At 40.0% G+C, this 19,878-nt stretch overlaps 3 protein-coding genes and 1 non-coding gene across 9 annotated transcripts; 3 read left to right on the top strand and 1 right to left on the bottom strand.

Moving 5' to 3' along the window:
• Positions 1-3,706: 3,706 nt before the first annotated feature.
• On the top strand, positions 3,707-5,421 carry tm4sf21b (transmembrane 4 L six family member 21b). The gene is made up of 5 exons (XM_042070113.1): positions 3,707-4,037; positions 4,227-4,292; positions 4,406-4,557; positions 4,851-5,037; positions 5,376-5,421. The coding sequence occupies exons 1-5, from the start codon at positions 3,849-3,851 to the stop codon at positions 5,382-5,384; spliced, it is 603 nt and encodes a 200-aa protein (XP_041926047.1). The 5' UTR covers positions 3,707-3,848; the 3' UTR covers positions 5,385-5,421.
• Positions 5,422-7,294: 1,873 nt separating this feature from the next.
• Positions 7,295-7,366, bottom strand: trnaw-cca. Its single transcript has one exon. It is a non-coding gene; the product is annotated as a tRNA-Trp (tRNA).
• A 58-nt stretch (positions 7,367-7,424) lies between these two features.
• Positions 7,425-10,188, top strand: LOC121689889 (lysophosphatidic acid receptor 6). 2 transcript variants are annotated; one of them, XM_042070123.1, is made up of 3 exons: positions 7,425-7,843; positions 8,102-8,230; positions 8,714-10,188. In XM_042070123.1, the coding sequence occupies exons 2-3, from the start codon at positions 8,179-8,181 to the stop codon at positions 9,751-9,753; spliced, it is 1,092 nt and encodes a 363-aa protein (XP_041926057.1). In that variant the 5' UTR covers positions 7,425-7,843; positions 8,102-8,178; the 3' UTR covers positions 9,754-10,188. The 2 variants fall into 2 exon arrangements, with proteins under 2 accessions (XP_041926057.1, XP_041926056.1); XM_042070122.1 differs by lacking the exon at positions 7,425-7,843 and having other exon boundaries at positions 7,960-8,230.
• Positions 10,189-11,923: 1,735 nt separating this feature from the next.
• Positions 11,924-14,754, top strand: her8a (hairy-related 8a). 5 transcript variants are annotated; one of them, XM_042071080.1, is made up of 5 exons: positions 11,928-12,215; positions 12,833-12,928; positions 13,248-13,326; positions 13,420-13,995; positions 14,040-14,754. In XM_042071080.1, exons 1-4 carry the CDS (start codon positions 12,156-12,158, stop codon positions 13,962-13,964), a joined length of 780 nt encoding a protein of 259 aa, XP_041927014.1. In that variant the 5' UTR covers positions 11,928-12,155; the 3' UTR covers positions 13,965-13,995; positions 14,040-14,754. The 5 variants fall into 5 exon arrangements, with proteins under 5 accessions (XP_041927017.1, XP_041927014.1, XP_041927015.1 ...); XM_042071081.1 differs by having other exon boundaries at positions 14,026-14,754; XM_042071082.1 differs by having other exon boundaries at positions 13,420-14,011; positions 14,056-14,754.
• The last annotated feature ends 5,124 nt before the right edge of the window (positions 14,755-19,878 follow it).

The raw sequence follows: 19,878 nt of genomic DNA, 5'->3' as shown, positions 1-19,878 counted from the left end.
CGTTTCAGACTACTGTTACTGAATTTGTGCATTGACAATAAAGTAGCCTATCACATGAACTAAAGATGACTAAAATCTTATGTAGAAGAAGAAACATTCACAAAAAATCCATCCATCCAAAAATTACCTTTGTTTTTGATAGCTGTTGAAAACGGCATGGAACTGACAGAGATGTGTTTGTTTATAAATAAAAAAAGAATTAAAATAAATAAATAAATAAATAACATTATGCTGATACCTTTTGCTTTTAAATACAATGTAGCCTACAGGTGTAAGTGACCTTTCATCAATCCAGTTGCAATGGATGAACTGTGATGAACTGCCCTACTTGTGATTGTTTAGAGATTTTAAAGGTTTTATAACAATGCTACATCTTCTTTGGCTATTCTACAATCGATTCACCTTTTCAGCACCAGTAGGCTACTTTCTGTGCAGCCTCACACACACACTCAGGCATGCCAAACAAGCATACACAAAAGTTTCAAGAGTGGGGGGTGGAGTAAAATATGGAGACAAATTGAAGTGTGATTTCTTTTCGCGGAACGGATGTACAGGACTGAGCGGCGGTCATATTTTGTACCGCTATGCGGTACATCTAGTTTGTTTTAAATGCGTGCAGGGTGTGAGAGGGGAATCGATGTGCTTTGATTCCAGCTTGGTAGTTGTAGTCTGTGAAATTAAAAAGCACGTGTGTGTGAAGTTTCCAAACAATGACACCTTCATTTCATTATGGCTGCTTTAGCAACACCTTAAACTACTGTGTAGTGGGTCCCATTTAGAAGTGGCTACTTCATTCGCGCTTTCCTTGACTCATGGAGCTGCGTGAATTTTATTACAACTTTTCGCCACGATATGGCAGTTTAAGTCCGCTTGATACTGTAAGGCGTAAGCCATTGGTTTCCAAAGGAGATTTTTTGTGTCGCCAGCATAGCCTATTGACAATTTATGTTGTTTATAAGCCTACCTGTAGCTTAGGGAAGCTAACAGCTTTCTATTAGGATCTAGTTTGTTAGTTACAGTTTTGTCATAACTCCCTGATGCATTTTTGCATTTAGAATAGCCAGAGCGTGGATATCTCAATCAGAAAATTAAACAATATCGGGTGCCTATGGACTAGGCTGGGTGAACCCAGCCTGATCTGCCCGCTATTTATTTTTTGATTTCTTAAAAGATTGAGCTTGGTCTGGTGAAAGCCAGACTAGCCATGGACCCCAGTTAGACAATGCAAGGGAACATGAATCAGCCTATATTTGCACGAACAATAACAGACAAGAGCTCTTCAACTTTGGCCCGTTAAAATGTGTATGAACAGTCTAGCTACGCATTTCATCAAGGCCCATTTGGACATGTCAGTTATTTGCACCACTGGTTAGATGTAAAACAGCTTTTCGTTTCAAACTACTGTTACTTAATTTGTGCATTAACAATAACGTTTCAGACTACTGTTACCTAATTTGTGCATTGACAATAAAGTCACATGAACTAAAGATGACTAAAATCTTATGTAAAAGAAGAAACATTCACAAAAAATCCATCCATCCAAAAATGACCTTTGTTTTTGATAGCTGTTGAAAACGGCATGGAACTGACAGAGATGTTTTTGTTTATAAAAAAAAAATAAAAAAAATAAATAAATATAACATTATGCTGATACCTTTTGCTTTTCCCAAATACAATGTAGCCTACAGGTGTAAGTGACCTTTCATCAATCCAGTTGCAATGGATGAACTGTGATGAACTGCCCTACTTGTGATTGTTTAGAGATTTTAAAGGTTTTATAACAATGCTACATCTTCTTTGGCTATTCTACAATCTATTCACCTTTTCAGCACCAGTAGGCTACTTTCTGTGCAGCCGCACACACACACTCAGGCATGCCAAACAAGCATACACAACAGTTTCAAGAGTAGGGGATGGATTAAAAGATGGAGACAAATTGAAGTGTGATTTCTTTTCGCGGAACGGATGTACAGGACTGAGCGGCGGTCATATTTTGTACCGCTATGCGGTACATCTAGTTATTGATTAACTATATCCAACCTTTCTACACATTCTGTTAAGGATAGTGATGCAAAGGAATTCACTCAAACAGAACTGTTTACACTTCATCATTATACACAAGGTCAGTGCCCCAAAGCTTCACCACTGCTGAATAAAAATATAGTGATTCCCACATTGAAACTATGTTATTGAAAGCGTAATCAGGGGTCATCAGTGGGCCGAACACCTGCTGTTGAAGACCCCAGCCCTACAGCAAGCACTATGGCAACAGTGGCAAAGAAAAACTCCCTTTAACAGGAAGCAAACTGTGTAGCGCAGGCAGGTGCAGATAAATTCATACACATCGTCAGTTAGGATGAAACAGCAGATACACACTCAGCGGTACTAAGATTGAAAATGAAAAAAGAAAGTGTAGCCAGCATTCAAAGTACTGACTGTGGACAGCATACAGTTCTTAAAATGTTATATATAGTAAATTACTACTACTAATAATAATAATGTAGTTACTAAACTATAATTGTATAAGAATGAGCGAGCTATGAAGCAAACTATGACATTTATGTCATTGTTTATGGCACACAATATATATAAGATCTAGCCAGAGTATAATTTTGTGGATAACAGTTTGGGTGGTAACAAGCAAGGTTTCTACAATATGTAGATGAAACTAACCACATCCCACAGTGCACATATAGCCAAAACTAGGTTATGTGTAGTAGGCAAACAATTTATAAATATTTTTATAATGTATGTTAGCAATTTAATTACAAATACCTGAGCCCAATACACAGACCATGTTTTCAGCATAAACTGCCCTTTGCTGCAAAAACAGTAATGCTGTTGGTGTATATATGTCTTGCATCACATATATCTATATATTCCAAATGCTACATTCTTAATATTTTCCCTTTATCTGTTTAATAGTAAAAACCTGGAATAACAGTTTAAGGATTTTACTGCATACTGTGTATGGTTATACTGTATGTTCAAGACATAACATTTTACTTTGGATTTAACTGTATGTAGGTCCTGGTGTGAGCAACAGTTTTAACATATCATTGTTAAAGATTTCACATCCACATATCAGTGTTTAAACGGTGCGCCATCTAATTCTCTAAACATAAATCTCGTTCTAGGCATGCCCCAGGCTATCCAATGGGTGAGGGTGGGGAAGCCCCTCAGAAGTACAACCCCGATAGGTATATATCCGAGGGTATATCCGAAATGTTTCTGTTGCTATGGCAGCAGATCAAGGGGCTAAATTTGATATAAATTTGATTTCCCAGGTAGCACACACTGTGACACACACAATGATTCATTCTGCTGAATTAAATTGTCAAACTGAAACAGCATGTTGTAAGAACTAGCAGCTTAGAGGGTTAATCGATACTGTTAGATAATACCGTTTGTGTACCCTTGGATGACCTTTGCACCCACCAGGGGGACACAAAATGTCTCATTGGAATGATTCTGTGTTTCTTTTATCCCTCTACTCTTTCCCCTTTCCAAGTTTCCCTTCTTCTACACCTTTGCTCACTTCTATGAAATGGAACTACTTGATCAGATTATCAGCACAAGTTTTATGGGTTTGATAAACCAACCAGTGATGTTTCCATTCAGGTGTGGCATAAGGCATAGGTTCACTCTTATCACCCCCCTCCCCTAGTACCTAGTCATAAACCCACTATATAAATAGTTCACTGTCCTTTCCATTTGAGCAGTTGTCCATCACACAGGTCACGGAGAAAGAAGAATACAACTCGGGAACACACTTTTGATATTTCCACTCGCCTTTTTATTGGACATCCATTTCATCTCAGAAGGAGTGCTCATAGAATTTCTTAAAGATGTGTACAGGAAAGTGCGCCAAATGCATTGCAGTGGTTCTGTATCCACTGGCATTGATATCGATCATTTGCAACATTCTACTGTTTTTCCCCGACTGGAAAACAGAATATGCTCAGAGTGACTCGAATATCGTAACACTCACACCAGAGGTGACCTACATGGGGGGATTGCTTGGCGGTGGTATTATGGTGAGTACCGGATTATACTATTATGTTTTCACGGCTTTCATTTTTCTTCTGACTTTGACTATGCACAAAGGATGGCCATTCATTATTTCCTTCACAATGTTTCTGAATTAAACATGACTGGAAACTGTTTTTAACTATTCACTTTGGAGAAAGAAAACCCTTTTAGGTGTCAATATTTATCTGTTCTAGGTTCTTGTACCAGCCATCCATATTCATTTGACCGGGAAGGTAGGCTGCTGTGCCAATCGCTGTGGGGTATGTGTCCTTCTAAAACTAGACTCATTTCAGATTGTGCCATCTTCGTTACACATACAGTGTCAAAAGCCTATTGTAATTCAAGCAGTAATGTTCATGTGTTCCTTCCGCAGATGTTTCTGTCCATTGGGTTTGCAGCGCTGGGTGTGGTCGGTGCTCTGTACAGCATGAGTGTGGCTGCTCTAGGCCTGTCCAAAGGGCCCATATGTCGCTACTGGTCTATTGAAAACCCTATTTTTGGACAATGGGGCAGACCGTTTGACAAGTATGAGAATCAATATTGATTTTACTAATAAGATTAGTTATGTCTAACTTGGACCTTAAAGGAATGTTTAATGTGTGCCTTTTAGTAAGTGTTACGAAGTTTGCATGTGAAGTATGACCATGGCGTAGTCTTGCCAAGCATCAAAGCAGCCAATCTTACATTTATTTGTAATGTTTTACATAGCATTACAGATGTTACATACATTTAGTAATGTTGTTGATTGATTTCAGATTCTGTATTCATGGTGGTGTCTTATACATAACGTTTTTCCCTTCTCCCCATTTTTTCTTCAGTAATGGGACATACCTGTCCAATCCAGACAGCTGGAAGTTATGTCTTGAGCCTGAAAATGTTGTGGAGTTCAACGTTGCCCTGTTCGCAGTCCTCTTGGCTACTGCTTGCCTGGAGCTGGGCCTGTGTGGCTTCCAGATGGTCAACGGTCTCTTTGGCTGCCTCTGTGGAACATGCAGAGGCAAAGAGGTAAGGATATGCAGGCAGTAAAAATTCATATGGATTAATAACACATCTATAAATGTCGTTTGGACTGGGGGGGGGGGGGTTGTCCTTTTTCTACATGCACAGCCTTACATTTTACATTTTTAATTACAAATTCATGTTTTGGATAAAGTCTTTGTGGATCAGGTTAGCGTAAATATAACAGCACCAATATTATTTCCTTTTGCAAAAAGTAAAAAATGTGTGTACATTCCGTCTCTGTGCTGATTGTTAAGAAAATACATGAATTGCATAAATCATGTATTTCTTAAAAGAAAAAAGAAACACCTGTGCAGAAGTCTGAGTCTTGTGATTTCTTTCAGGACGAATGAAGGAATGAAGAAGAACCCCCAGAAGACACACTTCACCCAAAAGATGTGACTGAATGACTGACAGCTGAATGGAATTTTGAAGCTTCAAGACAGTGACTGTATAACACATTTTAGTAAATTATACTTGATAGCCTAATTGTTGCTCATAATATTGTGCATGTACGAAATGTAAAGTGGTTGGATCCATTTTTGTATATATTTATATTTCTTGCCTTTCATTTGAATTCAGAATGTGCCGCTGTCAGTAGTCTAACAGACCTCAATGGGGCCTAAATTTGAAAAGTTTGGTTCCAAAACGCTATATCCTCCAGTTTAATGCATTTTTATTAATCTTTTTTTTTTACATTTTGTTTCCCAAGTAATTTCAGTAGAACTGTAATTGAGTATTGTTATTTAATTAATCTTCATTCAAATCAAAACAACACAACTGCAATTTTATTGATATTATCTGAGATACACAATTAAATAACATGATGTATTAATGTTTTTAAAAATGGATATAGCATTTTGAAACCAAACTCTTAATTTGTTTATGCATTTTTTGTTTTAGTTGTTGATCAATGGTTTTTGAAAAAATGTTTTTAGCTATGTTTTTATAAATAAAATTCATTCTGTCAAATGGGGTGTTCTAAATGTGTTTCAAACATAGGTTATGCTACTAAGGTCCTACTAAGCACACACACACACACACACACACACACACACACACACACAATCTCAAATGCTGTGACCGTGGATGTATGGGAATTAGAGTTAAAGTTATGTTCAAATTAAACAGTCTTAAAAATGTCATCATTTCAGTTTTTCCAGTGGATATACATCTGTTGAAAGATATATATGATATAATGTAGCCATCAGTATATCTTAAATATTTGCATAAAATAGGGTTTATTCATATTCCTTATGTTGATATAATATAATTAAGAAGGCCTAAATTAGCACCATATAGCCTATACTGTAAGAATTAAGCCTTTAGATTTTGTGTTGGAGTGGACAAAAAAAAGAAAACTTTAGTGGTGTAATGGGACAGCAAAACTACTAGGCCTAGTACCACCTAGCAGCCACCACCTTTTTAAAACCAGTTTGTTCTGGTTGTCTTCGACAAGTTCCACAGAAGACCAGTACACAATTTGTACAAATTTGTCTGCATTTAACCCAATCGATGAATTAGTGAAACACAAACAGCACACAGTGAACACACAGTGAGGTGAAGCACACACTAATCCCGGCGCAGTGAGCTGCCTGCTACAACGGCGGCGCTCGGGGAGCAGTGAGGGGTTAGGTGCCTTGCTCAAGGGCACTTCAGCCGCGGCCCACTGGTCGGGGCTCGAACCGGCAGGTTACAAGTCCAGAGTGCTAACCAGTGGGCCACGGCTGCCCATAAATAATAGGCCTATTGTATACACACACACTATATTCACTAAATTTCAACACAGTATAGGCTATACATTTCCCAATATCAGTTCTTCCATTTAAATTGTGGATTTTTTTTGGAATGGTGTTGCGTTTGATGCATTTCTGGACTCTAAATTAACTCAACCAGATCAGTAGGCTATTTTTTAGTCTGTCCTGTTTGGGCAATATTTCAAATACCCATAATTTCCATTACAATTGTGATAACTAGTCTGTGCTTTCTGTAGCAGCCTACCCTATATGTTTAAGAAAACATTAGGGTAGTCCTGTTACTTCCTGCTCACAAAGTTGTGTCAACATGTTGTGTTGAAGTGACATTGGCTAGTTTAGCCTATTTTTGACAGTCTGCATGTCCACAATATGAATGCAGGCATTTCATGGCTTGAATTGGATGAAAGCTTTCGTTGCATTCATACCGCTCATACATTAACTGAAAAATAAGCAACAATACGTAGACTATTCACATTAACAACATAAGCAATGGAGACAAAACAGTTTGACCCCGACGTGATTTGAACACGCAACCTTCTGATCTGGAGTCAGACGCGCTACCGTTGCGCCACGAGGTCTGCGCATAAAGGAAGAAAATGGTGGACAAGAACTTCCGGTCATCGTGTCGTTTCTATTCTTCGAGAAATTGAATAGCCTACATGTGAAGTGTGCTTGGACTCTATATAATTCAATGTCACACGATGCAATTCCAATCGATTTTTTTTTCATGTGTTTTAGCTGCGAAAGCTGAACAATTTGCCAAAGCGATTTAAGTAAAGCAGTCAGACCTGCAGTGCAACCATTGCAGTGCATATAGGATTGCCATAAGATCCTAACATGAATGCACGCTCTGCATTTGAGTGTGATCAGTTTCGACTAATGCGTTATTTTACGTTTAATGCGTTATTTCAATTGCACCTTGGTTGGCTAGACGGATGTTCATGTGCGAAGCACACTTCCCCATGAAACTTCGAGACTAGGCTACTCGAAATAGACAATAGACCGACACATGCAAATGCAGCACGCAAGTTGACAGTCTGCATGCAACACAATTGGTAAATCAATTCTGTAAGCTACTATTTCAAAGAAGCCTAAAGGTTTATGGCAATTTCGTTGTTATTGTGTTTGCAGCCAGGTTATGTGCACATTAATCTGAATTCGCAGTTCAGGCTACTGTGGTAAAAGTTTAAAGTTTGAAATGACTCATTTGTGTAAAAGAGACGAGTGGAAATGGTGGGTGTTGAAGTGCACAATGTGTCAAGAAGTGGGCTGGGAGCTGGTAGCTTACTTGCATACGGTTTGTTTTTTTTCAGAAGGATTTCCTGAGTTGTTTGTCAACTCATCAGTAACATTATGTCAGTTGAGAGAAGACACAGCAATACGCTATTTTATGAAGCCTAGGCCTACATCATTTAATAATTTGGAAAACAAGTGTTCATTTGGTAAGTTTATTTTACATGCACCCTTTTCTGTTCTTAGATTATTCGTTCATCTGTTTAAAAGAAAGAACACTTGTCGTTGGGTCACAATTTAAGATGATATGATGATAAAGTAAAGTCGTTGACAGACCAAACCCTTACAAATATTCAAAACAGTAGGTTTTTGAGGATATTCAGTTCTTTTGCAGGAATGTAGGCTACTTTGGACATTAAAAAATGCTTTGCAACTACATTTCGGTGTTTTTGTTCCATAATTGGAGTTATTTTGGGTAACAGAGCCTTTGCCAATATTCTGTCAATTTTCTCTTGTATTTGTTAAGTCATAGGACTGTTGTCAGTCACGTGAAAATTAAAACTTAGTTGTTGGTTCTACACACACTAAAACTTATTAAGATATATTATTACATTTTTAAATGACACTCCTTGGTAATTTCATACAAAGATTACATATCTTCAAAATCAACAAAACTGTCGTTCTGTTTTCAGTTTCCATGCCTGGTTCTTCTTCTTTTCACCAAAGTCCAGTAAAGGCTTTTGACAGTTTGCAGGACACCATGATGTCCAACGCTACCCAACAGACTCTGTGGGAGAAGTGTATGAACCAAACTGAGCCAAGAGAAGAATTGATTTTTGTAGGTGTGTATGTGCTGATCTTTGTTGCCGGCCTTATCCTTAACCTCATTGCTCTGGTGGTGTTTTTTTGCAACACTAAAACACGCTCCCAGACCACTGTTTACATGACCAACCTGGCCTTGGCTGACCTGTGCTTGGTTTGCACACTGCCTGTGCGGATCTATTATCATCTTGGATTCCGGATATTGCCTCAGAGCCTGTGTGAGATCATGGGGATGATGCTTCTGATCAACATGTATGGTAGCATCTTCCTACTGAGCTGCACGAGCATTGACCGCTGTTTAGCTGTCTGCTTCCCGATGTCCAGCCGTGTCCGTGAGGTCCGCAAAAAGGCGCCGGTAATTTGCCTTGGTGTCTGGATAATGACAATTGGTGCAAGCTTGCCCATCTACCTCACCAAACCACGGGACAACCAGAACCAGACACGGTGTTTTGGGAGTTTCCCCGTCTATGCTACTCGGACCATTGCCATCATCTCCAGTCTCACGGTGGGCTTTGGCGTCCCACTGCTAGTGATGCTAGTCAGCTCCTGGGGGTTAATCCGGGCCATCAACCACAGCCAAGCCGCTCAGACAGAGCTTGTGGACAGCCGAAAGATCCAGAGGTTGATTGCCACGTGCCTGGTCATCTTCCTCTGCTGTTTTCTGCCCTATCATCTCAGCTTGTTGTTGATCTACCTGAATCAGAGGTCCATCCCATGCAGTCTGATGTCCTGCTATCACTATAGCCTAATGGTGGCCTGTCTCAATGCCATGCTGGACCCTCTGGCCTACTACTTCACCACTGAGACCTTTCGCCAAAAAGTGGACCTGGACGCGCTACGGCAGATGTTGCCCATGCAAGGCCAAAGCGCAGATGAGAACAATCGCTCCAGGGGGCCCCTCAACACCTGAACTGCTTTGCTCACGCTGTCCGTCAGCTATCAGGCCCACCCGTGCATGAGCACCTTGCTCATGCTGCTCCTGTCATTCTATCCCAGAGACACTTGGGGTGAAATTATATTTGGCCAAAGAATGCTTCTGTTGATTTCAAATCATTACAGGAAGTCCTCCTCTGAATGACTGTAATATTTACATCTCCCCTCTCTACCTCTCTTTTCCTGTCATGACCTTTAGTTGCCTTATATCAGCAGCAAAACACTGCAATCGAAACTCTCTTTGTTTCTGGTACTTCTATGGTGCAATGACCAGGTGCTGTTCTGTTTTAGCCATTCTGCCTGAGCTGTATGACAGATTCAGCATATCAATTGAGAATGTAAAGAGACCCACTGTTTAGTGTATTTGTTACAAGTTCTACTTAAAATAATAAAACATGGTTTATTCTATTAAGCATTTTCCCCTCAAATGTGTTTTGCAAGTTGCCTTATGGATAAAAGCTTTTGTCTAATAACATAACAACAACCAAAAGTGTTTTGTAGTCTCTTTTTGTACCAGAAAATACGAAGCTAGCCACAAGACTTATAAAACAATATTTCTCACCAACTAGTATACTGATGCATATGACACAAAACAAAATATACCGCAACCACAGCACTTCTCGTTAGTCTAAAGGTAGTAGTTGTCTTTATTTAGATAACACATTTTTTATGCACAGACTAACCCAAATTAGTATTAGCCTATACAGATAGGTCAGCAAGCTCATTTAGGACATTTTGTCATGTAAGTAATAAGCCATATTAAGTTTCTTGACTGTACTGTCATTGTTGAAAGTGAAGTCAAATTAAGGCAAGTCTTTTCCACACTGTCACGTACCACACACGTGAGGACACTGGATTCTCAGAGAGTGAAACATTAGACTTAATGTAGGAGTAGGGGGACATGCAAATGCAAAAGCAGTAGCAAAGTAAAAAAAGATTTGAAAGTGTGTGAAGAAGTGAAAGTGTGTGTGAACTATCCACAGAGTTCACAATAAATAAAGTAGGTTTGTAGTGGATCTCCAATGATTGTGCTACAAAACACACAATGTTCACAATGTACAGACAAGCACACTGGACATATTAAATCACTAGCAGAAATGTCATATAGGCCTAATTATAATGTAAAATTATACACATATGCCAGTTACATAACATAAACAAATAGCCTAAATTTGACTTAGCCTATCTATAGCAAGTTCAGTCCACAATGTGCAAAAGCAGTACTGCAGTGAAAGTAGAAAATATGAAGTGCAAGAGGGTGTGCACGAGTGGTGTGCTTCGAAGGCAACCTCTTTGCATCACACGAAAAAGCCTGAGAAGTGTTTGACCTCATTTTTGAAACGCCTGTGTGAAGTAGCACGGGCAAACTAGGACATCATCGTTATTATATAGGCTCAGTTATTGAATATAGTACATTAGGCTGCAATTTCAAATAGTCACCTCTCCTCACAGTGTTAATGTGACGTTGAATCTCTTCAAAAAGAAAAGAAAAACTAATTCGGATTTAAATGATTAAGGCGGCCATTAACGTTTTAACACCCAGCCATTCTTCAGCAGCACAAGAATAGAAAAAGCTCTTAGCGCGCTTCATTGGAGTGTGTCCGTAGAAGCGAAGACAATAGGCCTAAATAAGCCATAAGTGCAAGGAGAGTTAAAAAGGAAGGCTGATCTAATTAGGCCTACGGGAAACCCTACATTCAGCGCTATTAAATGCTTCAAAACACTAGCTCACTGTTCGCACTTTTCGCTCCTCTTCATTGGTGGATCGGGAGGAGGAAACGCTGGTCACGGGAGAAACCGCACCATTTCTTGTGGTGAACCTACGTTTGTAATTTGGCTTTCGGCTGTGCTGACTTTTCAAGTCTCAAGGATGCACAGCCAAAACGTTGCCAAATTAAACACGTACACTGCATCTTAAAACAAATCCTATGAAGCTTAATCGTGGGACATTTTGTATAGCCTATAGGCTAAAGCATTTAGGCCTATAAGCAAGTTCAACTTGGGACAAATTATGTGAACAGCACTAGGCCTATTGACTCTTACCCTCTGATAAATCAGTAGACTAGCCTAGACTATGACACAGTTTTTCAGTGCGTGGACCTGCCTCCCCTAAACCTGCCCTCACTGACTGTGGGAAAGTGTGCGAATTGAGCCACCCATATTATCATGTTAATTGCTATGGGAGGAGGCATGAGGGGGAGGTCTATAGGCTAAATAAAACGTGGGTAAATGGGATATTTAGCCTACATTTCGTCGCGTCTGTTATATGTTTTACTCACCCTCAAAACATCCTCAAAGGTGTCTTTTTGGTCCGGGCAGAGAGGTAGGCCTAAGTAAGTCCAGAGCGTTTGGCGCATTATAAAGCCGAGGAATCTTACAATGACGGCATCAAACATGGGAAATGCCCCTGAGAAGAACAACAATAAAGAAGAACGCAAGGTAAGAAGTAAGCCACATGTTATTAACATATTCTTCAAAGCTTATGTGGTTCACTTGGGGAAACAAAATAGTTAGTTTATACTTAGGCATACGCATAGTTCCAGTGTACTTTATTGGGGCCACAACCTGCACAAAAGTCTAAACTATCGCGGACGAACGAACTTTATTGTTAAGTTTGGCGCAACTTAAGTTTGGAAGCGCTATTTCTGAGAGGACTGTCTAGGTTAATGCATGGACAGATTTTCAATGAGTTTGATTTTTACAATGATTTTGACATTACATTTATTTAGCACATTTAGTGAATAGCCTAGCTTTCTGAATTGATGTTTTCAACCCCCTGTAGAAAAGTACCACGATTGTCTCCTCGTGTCTATATGGGTAAATTTCTCTAGGGGGCGCTCGTGGATTGCATAGAATTACTGACTAAAAAACAATACATAAGAGGTTTGGTTGACCACTAGATGGAAAGACTTTACATTGATATAGCCATATATAATTCAGAAAAGGTTTTCATGAAGTTATCCAATTATGTTTCAAGGTGCCCTTTTAATCAAACCTCTAGGTCAACCAAAATGTATTTGAATTTGAACTGAATTCAACTTTTTCTCTCTTGTTAGCTGCGAAAACCTCTCATTGAGAAAAAACGCCGGGAGAGAATAAACTGCAGTCTTGAGCAGCTGAAGGGTATCATGGTGGATGCTTACAACTTGGATGTTAGTAGGCCTACTTCTGGCACACAGCTCTCAGCTCTCTCTCTCTCAACACACACACACACACACACACACACACACACACACACACACACACACACACACACACAAACACACAAACACGCACAGAGAGAGACAGACAAACAAACTAACTTTGTGTGTGCTCAAACATACATTTGCATACCATTTGCAACGGTATAACAGAGAGTAGTACACTTTTCATTTAGAATTTTCATTTCATTGTTATTTTCACACTATTTCCTGAAATATGTTGTAGAAAGGAAAACGCTGATAACAGCAATGCTCTTTATTTTATTTAAAGCAATCCAAACTGGAGAAGGCAGATGTTCTGGAAATTACAGTCCAGCATATGGAGGGTTTGCAGCGGGGCTATGGAGCAGGTGAGAATGGGTGACTTTACGGTGTCATGGCCTTGTTGTTTCATTACGCATTTCCTCAATAACTCCATTTATTTTCCCTTCTGTATCATGCAGGGGGCTCTGGCTCCACCATGAACTTTGAATCCCGTCAGCGTTACGGCAGTGGCTACATCCAGTGCATGCACGAGGTCCATAACCTGCTCCTTAGCTGCCCTGGCATGGACAAGACCCTTGGTGCCCGGCTTCTCAACCATCTACTCAAGTCCCTGCCCCATGTCAGTGGCGAGAGCGTGGCCTTGGGTGCTGGAAATAGTAGCCCAGGCTCCAACAGCAGTGTCCGTAGCAACAGCCCCCATTCTCCCTCCCCCTCTCCCTCCCCCTCCCCCGCCCCCGCTCCCCTGTCTGCTGGGTCTCAGCAGCAACACCCCTCTCTTGCCCTGCGCTCCTCGCCCTCCCCTCCTCCAACATCCCGGGGCCCCAGCACACCCCACTCCTCCCCTGGAATTCCCCAGCTGAATGAGGGACGGGCCAGTGGTCCAGTCAGGGAGGGGCCATCCCCCTTGAGCCCCCCCTCCCCCGGTGGCCATCCAGGACAAGCTCCCCCTGCCCTGCCCCCGTTCTTCCCAGGGGGGGATCCCTCAATGTGGAGGCCTTGGTGAGTGGGCAAGGACCTCATCTCTACGCCCTCCCCACACACACACACACACACACACACACACACACACACACACACACACACACACACACACACACACACACACACACACACACCTCTCATCACAGCCCACCTCCTCTCTGCAATTTTCCATTACACTCATATCTCCTGGGAGTATTAAGCACCGGGACTTGGGATCTCTGAATGGACAAGAAATAGTAGCTGGGTCAGGTGTCCCAAAAGGGCTTGTAGCTTAATTTGTAACTGCAGTGTATTCATTTGCCTTGTTTCTCTCAGACTAAATGAGGGCAGAGTGCTCTCGGTGACAATGCAGTGAATGTGTGCTACGAATGACACAGCACAGACCTCCAACCTCCTTTTGAATGGCTAGCCTCTCTCTGTATTTGGTTATCTTATAAAGTGACTACTCCAAATGCATTTCATTCATTTCAATGTAATATTTTCTAAACAACATAACTTTTTAAAGACCTCCCTTTGCAAGTTTTTAATTGTTTTTTTCTCTTCCTTATGTATCTCTGTTTCTGTTCTCTGTTTGTGAAGTGTATGAAATTCCTTTTTGTGTACTACATCCTTTGAGGGATGACATTTGTTGTACTTAGGTCGCTGGTTCTTGTTGGACAACAAGGAACATTATACATTTCTATAGGACAGGCTGCAGGCTTCTGCAGATGCTACGATAGACACTGAGAACTTCATCCTTGTACATTACAAGAAGAAAGAAGTGGAAATGGTACCTCATATTGAAGACAGAGTTAAACATCATTTGAATTGTGTTTGAGTGTTGGAAATGTCTTTTTTTTTCTTGTAATGATCACAAGACAAGATCTCAATCACAGTGTTGGTTATTTCCATAAACACATGTTGTGATGATTAAATGATAATAATAATAATAATAATAAGCTTTATTTGTATAGCATACACAGAATGCAGCTCAAAGTGCTTTACATTTGAAGCATGTAACACAATAATAGTCAGTCAGTCATTATCAATCACTTTTCTTCATTGCTGGGGCCGTTTATGATCCACTCAGCAACATATCAAAAATATAGACAATAACATGTCATAAGACTGGCGGCCTTAACCCTCTTACCCCCCATAAGCACGCCATATGGCAACTGTGGCAAGGAAAAACTCCCATATTCCAGGAAGAAACCTTGAGCAGAACCTGACTTAATAGGGGGAGCCCATCTGCTTCTGGCTGGCTGCGCCCTCCAATGGCAGCAGATGTAGAATAATCTGAAAAAGTAGTCTACAGGATAAGATGAGTTAACTAAAAGCTTTCCTGTACAGGTATGTTTTCAGATCTTTTTAAAAAATATTTACTGAACTCGCCTGCTTGATGTACAGAGGCAGGGTGTTCCATAGTTTTGGGGCATAATGGATAAAAGCAGCTTCTCCACTTTACTTGTGAAGCACTTTGGGTACGATTAAAATATTAGAATTGGATGATCTAAGTTTCCATTGTGGTTGATAAGATATTAAAAGCTCAGAGATATATGAAGGTGCTATGCCATTCAGAGCTTTGTAAGTAATTAACATAACCTTAAAATCAATTCTGTATTCTGTATAAGTGCCAATTTCTTTAGATTAGTTTTTCTGCATCTTGTTGAGTTAAAAAGGGCTGCACTTTGGCAATGTTTCTCAGGTGGAAATAGGCTGTCTGAGTAACTTTACTGATATGGGGCTTAAAACTTAACTCTGCATCTAAGATGACACCGAGGCTTGTTACTTTTGGTTTGACCTGGTGCGCCAAGTTCCCCAGATTACTAAGAACAATGTCTCGCTTTAGTTTTGGTCCAACTAAAAGTACCTCTGTTTTGTCATCATTTAGTTTCAAAAATGTTTTGCTCATCCACTTATTAATGGAGGTTAGGTATGCAGTGAGGGAGCAAAGGCCATCTGGGTTAGTTGGCTCCACAGAAATATACAATTGGGTATCATCTGCGTAGCTATTGAAGTTTACATTATGCTGACTTATGACGTTTCCCAACGGAAGCATATATAGGGAAAATAGCAGGGGACCAAGGCAGCTCCCCTGGGCCACACCAAAAGGCAAGTCATGTTTTTCAGACACATGATCTCCTAGACTGATATAAAAATCTCTGCCAGTAATGTAGGTTTGAAACCAGTTTAGAGCATTATCAGAGAGACCCACCCACTTCGCAAGGCGGTGAATTAGGATGCTATTATCAATGGTGTCAAATGCCGCACTCAAATCCAGAAAAATAAGGATTGAGACTTTGTTTAAGTCAGTAGCCAGTCTACATTACATTAAGCAGACACTTCTTGACCAAAGTGACTTACATATGTCAGCTATATTACAAGGGATCACATTGTCCCCGGAGCAACTTGGGGTTAAGTGCCTTGCTCAAGGGCACAAACGGTGGAAGCTGGGAATTGAACCGACAACTTTCAGGCTACTGCACGCTAGCCCAGCTCCTTAACCACTACGCGACCACCGCCCTAGTCTAAGATCATTGACTATTTTTACTAGAGCCGTTTCTGTGCTGTGATTTGATCTAAAACCTGATTGGAGTTTTTCGTTGAGGAAGGTATTTAACTGATTACAAACGACTTTTTCAAGTACTTTGCTCAGGAACGGTAGATTTAATATAGGCCTGTAGTTGCTCAGATTGGTATGGTCAAGATTCGACTTTTTTAGTAAAGGTTTCACAACAGCGGTTTTAAAAGCAGTTGGAAATATACCTGTTTCTAATGAGGTATTTATTACCTTGAGAATAAAGGGAGCTAAGCTATCATATACATTTTTGAGGAATCTAGTAGGGATTGGATCCAAAACACATGTTGAGGAGCTGGTTTGAGTTATAATTTTACCAAGCTCAGATTGAGTAATAGTGCTAAAGAATCTTAATTTTGGGGGGCTGTTTTTGGATGTACTATCAAACATATTACTTGTGTTACCAACAGCCTCCCTTATAGAAATGACTTTGTTTTTGAAGAAGTCTGCAAATTCTTCGCATCTTAGAGAGGATGCCTGACTGAGTGTATCAAAAGGTGTTTGATGCAATAGCCTATCAATGGTGGAGAACAACACCCTAGAGTTTCCACTGTTTTCAGCAATTACCTTAGAGAAGTGGTTTATGGAGTGTAAAATGAAAAATAAATAAAAAAATAATTTCTGCTGCATTTTGAAATTCAGTTTAAAAAGCAGAGCTTAACCTATAATTGAGAAATATTTGTTTACATAGTCATACTTGGGTCACACTTGGAATGGATTTACTGGCACAGTTAAACAAATACATTTCTAGTTGTGCAGGAATGTCAGACTGTCATAATCTATATTGGTTTCCTCTCCAAATAAGACACATCTTTAGTAATACTTGTAATAATGTAGAAGAAGAGAATATATAGTGATTCTGAGACTACAAGAGGTAATTAAACACATTTATTACAGTATAAATGAGAGATTATAGATGACGGCATTGCTTTAGAAAAAACGTCAAATATCTATGACTTGCCTGAGCTGGCATTTCATGTGCCTCCACCTTGACACACATAATCTCACTGTAGGCTTTTAATTTCAATTGCATGCCAACAATGGGATTCACATCCATGCACAATGGCTTTCATCATTTGGCCACCTCTTAGTGTAAGTTTCTACAGGGGGACAATTGTGTTTTTGTTATTATTCCAGTGAATTCATGGCATGCAGTTACATAGTCATTGTGCCAGAAAATAAATGCTCATAACAAAAATGTACTTACTTAATTACATAGTTATATACAGTGTTGAGATTACGGTTATAAGGATTAGATTACGGTTATAAGGTACACTATTTGAAATGTAATAGTAGTGTAAGTATTTCAATTACTTTATCAAAGTAGTGTATTATTTTTTTTGTATTATTACTTTATACATTTCTAATGAATGGTTTCAACTGTTAACCATTTTCAAATGTTTAAACCTGGCAGTGTCAACTTTAAAGCAGTACTCAACACTGACTTCTGTCAAACTCCTTTTAAAATCCTTCATTAAATGAATTAAGATTATAATAATTTAATTTGAAATAACAGCCACCACAAAGTCAGACCTCAAAAATATTTTTACTGTGAGATCATTCTGAGGTCATATAGACTGTGTCCGAAACGGAAGAAATCCTGCTTTCTAACACAGCATTCAATGGCAGTGAGGCATCAAGACATGTCCAAATCAAATATTTGTGATGGATTATAATGGATTATAGTTATGTTTATTTTGTAATTAAATTCCATAATTCCGTTACAATGTAACTTGTTACTTCCCAACAGTGGTTATATAAATCAAACTATGATGAATTCCATATTTGGACAACCATGTCTGCCTCTCTCTCTCTCTGTTTTAATTCTATATTTGAAATCCTCTTAAATTTAACAAAGTGATAAATGAGTTTATGGATAATCTTAACTCTAATTTGAATTTTGGTATATGTTTTCCATCCACCGTGCATGTGCACATGCAGGAGATTCATTGTAACTGCTGGACAGGTGATATTGCATTTTTGGACAGGAGATAAGATGTGCATTTTTGATGTTCTCTGTGTTCTGGCCATGTCTTGATCTGAGCCTCCACTATGTGAAGTATATTAAGTGGTGCTTATGGGTGTTGCCATGGCCTGGCCAGACGGTTGGACAGAAGCTTATAATAAAGGAGGTAGCTCTTGTTCAGTAGGCTTAGGCTACGTAGCAGGTATTTCACAGTCACCTCTATACATTGCACCACTAGATGGCAGTGTCATATCAACAATGGCAACAAATGCAAGTCTTTCTTACACTCCACCTTTGTGTGTGTGTGTGTGTGTGTGTGTGTGTGTGTGTAGAGAGAGAAACGGAGATGGATGAATATGGAATTTAGCCCAATAATGCAACTGAGGCTCAATGAGAAATAGTTAAGAATAGGTAGGCCAACTTACAGGCAGCACATTTTTCCTGTCATTTGCAATTACGTGTCAAGGCCATTTTCTGTCTGTGTGCGTGTGTGTGTCTGTGTGTGTCTGTCTCTGTGTGTGTGTGTTTGAGAGAGAGAGAGAGAGAGAGAGAGAGAGAGATGGGGCGACATGAATTGAGGCACTGGCTGGCTGGTGGGAGCTGAATGAGTTACACATGTGAAACATAACTGTCTGGGCTGAGGTTTTGGAGTAAGCTATAATATGATCCGTATTCAGCATTCCTCGGTTAGGCCACTTGCACACGGGCGCGCGCGCACGCACGCACACGCACACACACACACACACACACACACACACACACACACACACAGAGTAGGCTACACACGTCTTGAAACGGTTTGAGAATAACAGACACGGTTTAATCCAAAACATATTATCCTACTCTTGGTAGGATATTAATAGCCTGCAGCTCGTGTTGACTTCAAAACGAACCAGACAAAATCACAGTTCCCAGAAAAACAACCCTTTGAGCGTTCTAAGCTAAGGGTCCATTCAGAACTCCGTTTTGCCACGTCCAGCAAGAGCAGGCCACAGTTTCTGTTCTCGTGTGGGGCTTGTGATCCCTCTTGCCCCTTTGCTATTCATCATCCCCAGCCAGCAAGCAGCCGCGCGAGAGTACCGAGATGAATGAGTCGTTTGTTTTCGGGGGATATTGTGTGCAAGAACAGATGGGGGAGGAGAAACAGTGGCTAAGCAACTACCGACCAGAAGTTCTTCGAGAAGTCAGATATGAAGATCATACACATTTTTGTTTGGAAATAGTGAAAGTAATAACTGATGATAATTACAACCTTGTGCTTAGCTTTAGGTCTGTTAAAATAAGAAAGCGAAGTGCAGGCTTATAACAATTGTTTAAATGCAATTTAATCTAGGCCATGTGTGTGATGATGATGAGGGTTGAGCTTGATTCGCTGACTTTTTTTTTATTTAGCCAAATCATCGTGAGATTTCT

The sequence above is a fragment of the Alosa sapidissima genome, chromosome 18 (genome assembly GCF_018492685.1).
Source record: "Alosa sapidissima isolate fAloSap1 chromosome 18, fAloSap1.pri, whole genome shotgun sequence".
Lineage (NCBI taxonomy): Eukaryota > Metazoa > Chordata > Actinopteri > Clupeiformes > Clupeidae > Alosa > Alosa sapidissima.
Note: the sequence above shows the minus strand (reverse complement) of the source record. Positions and strands in the feature narration are given on the sequence as shown.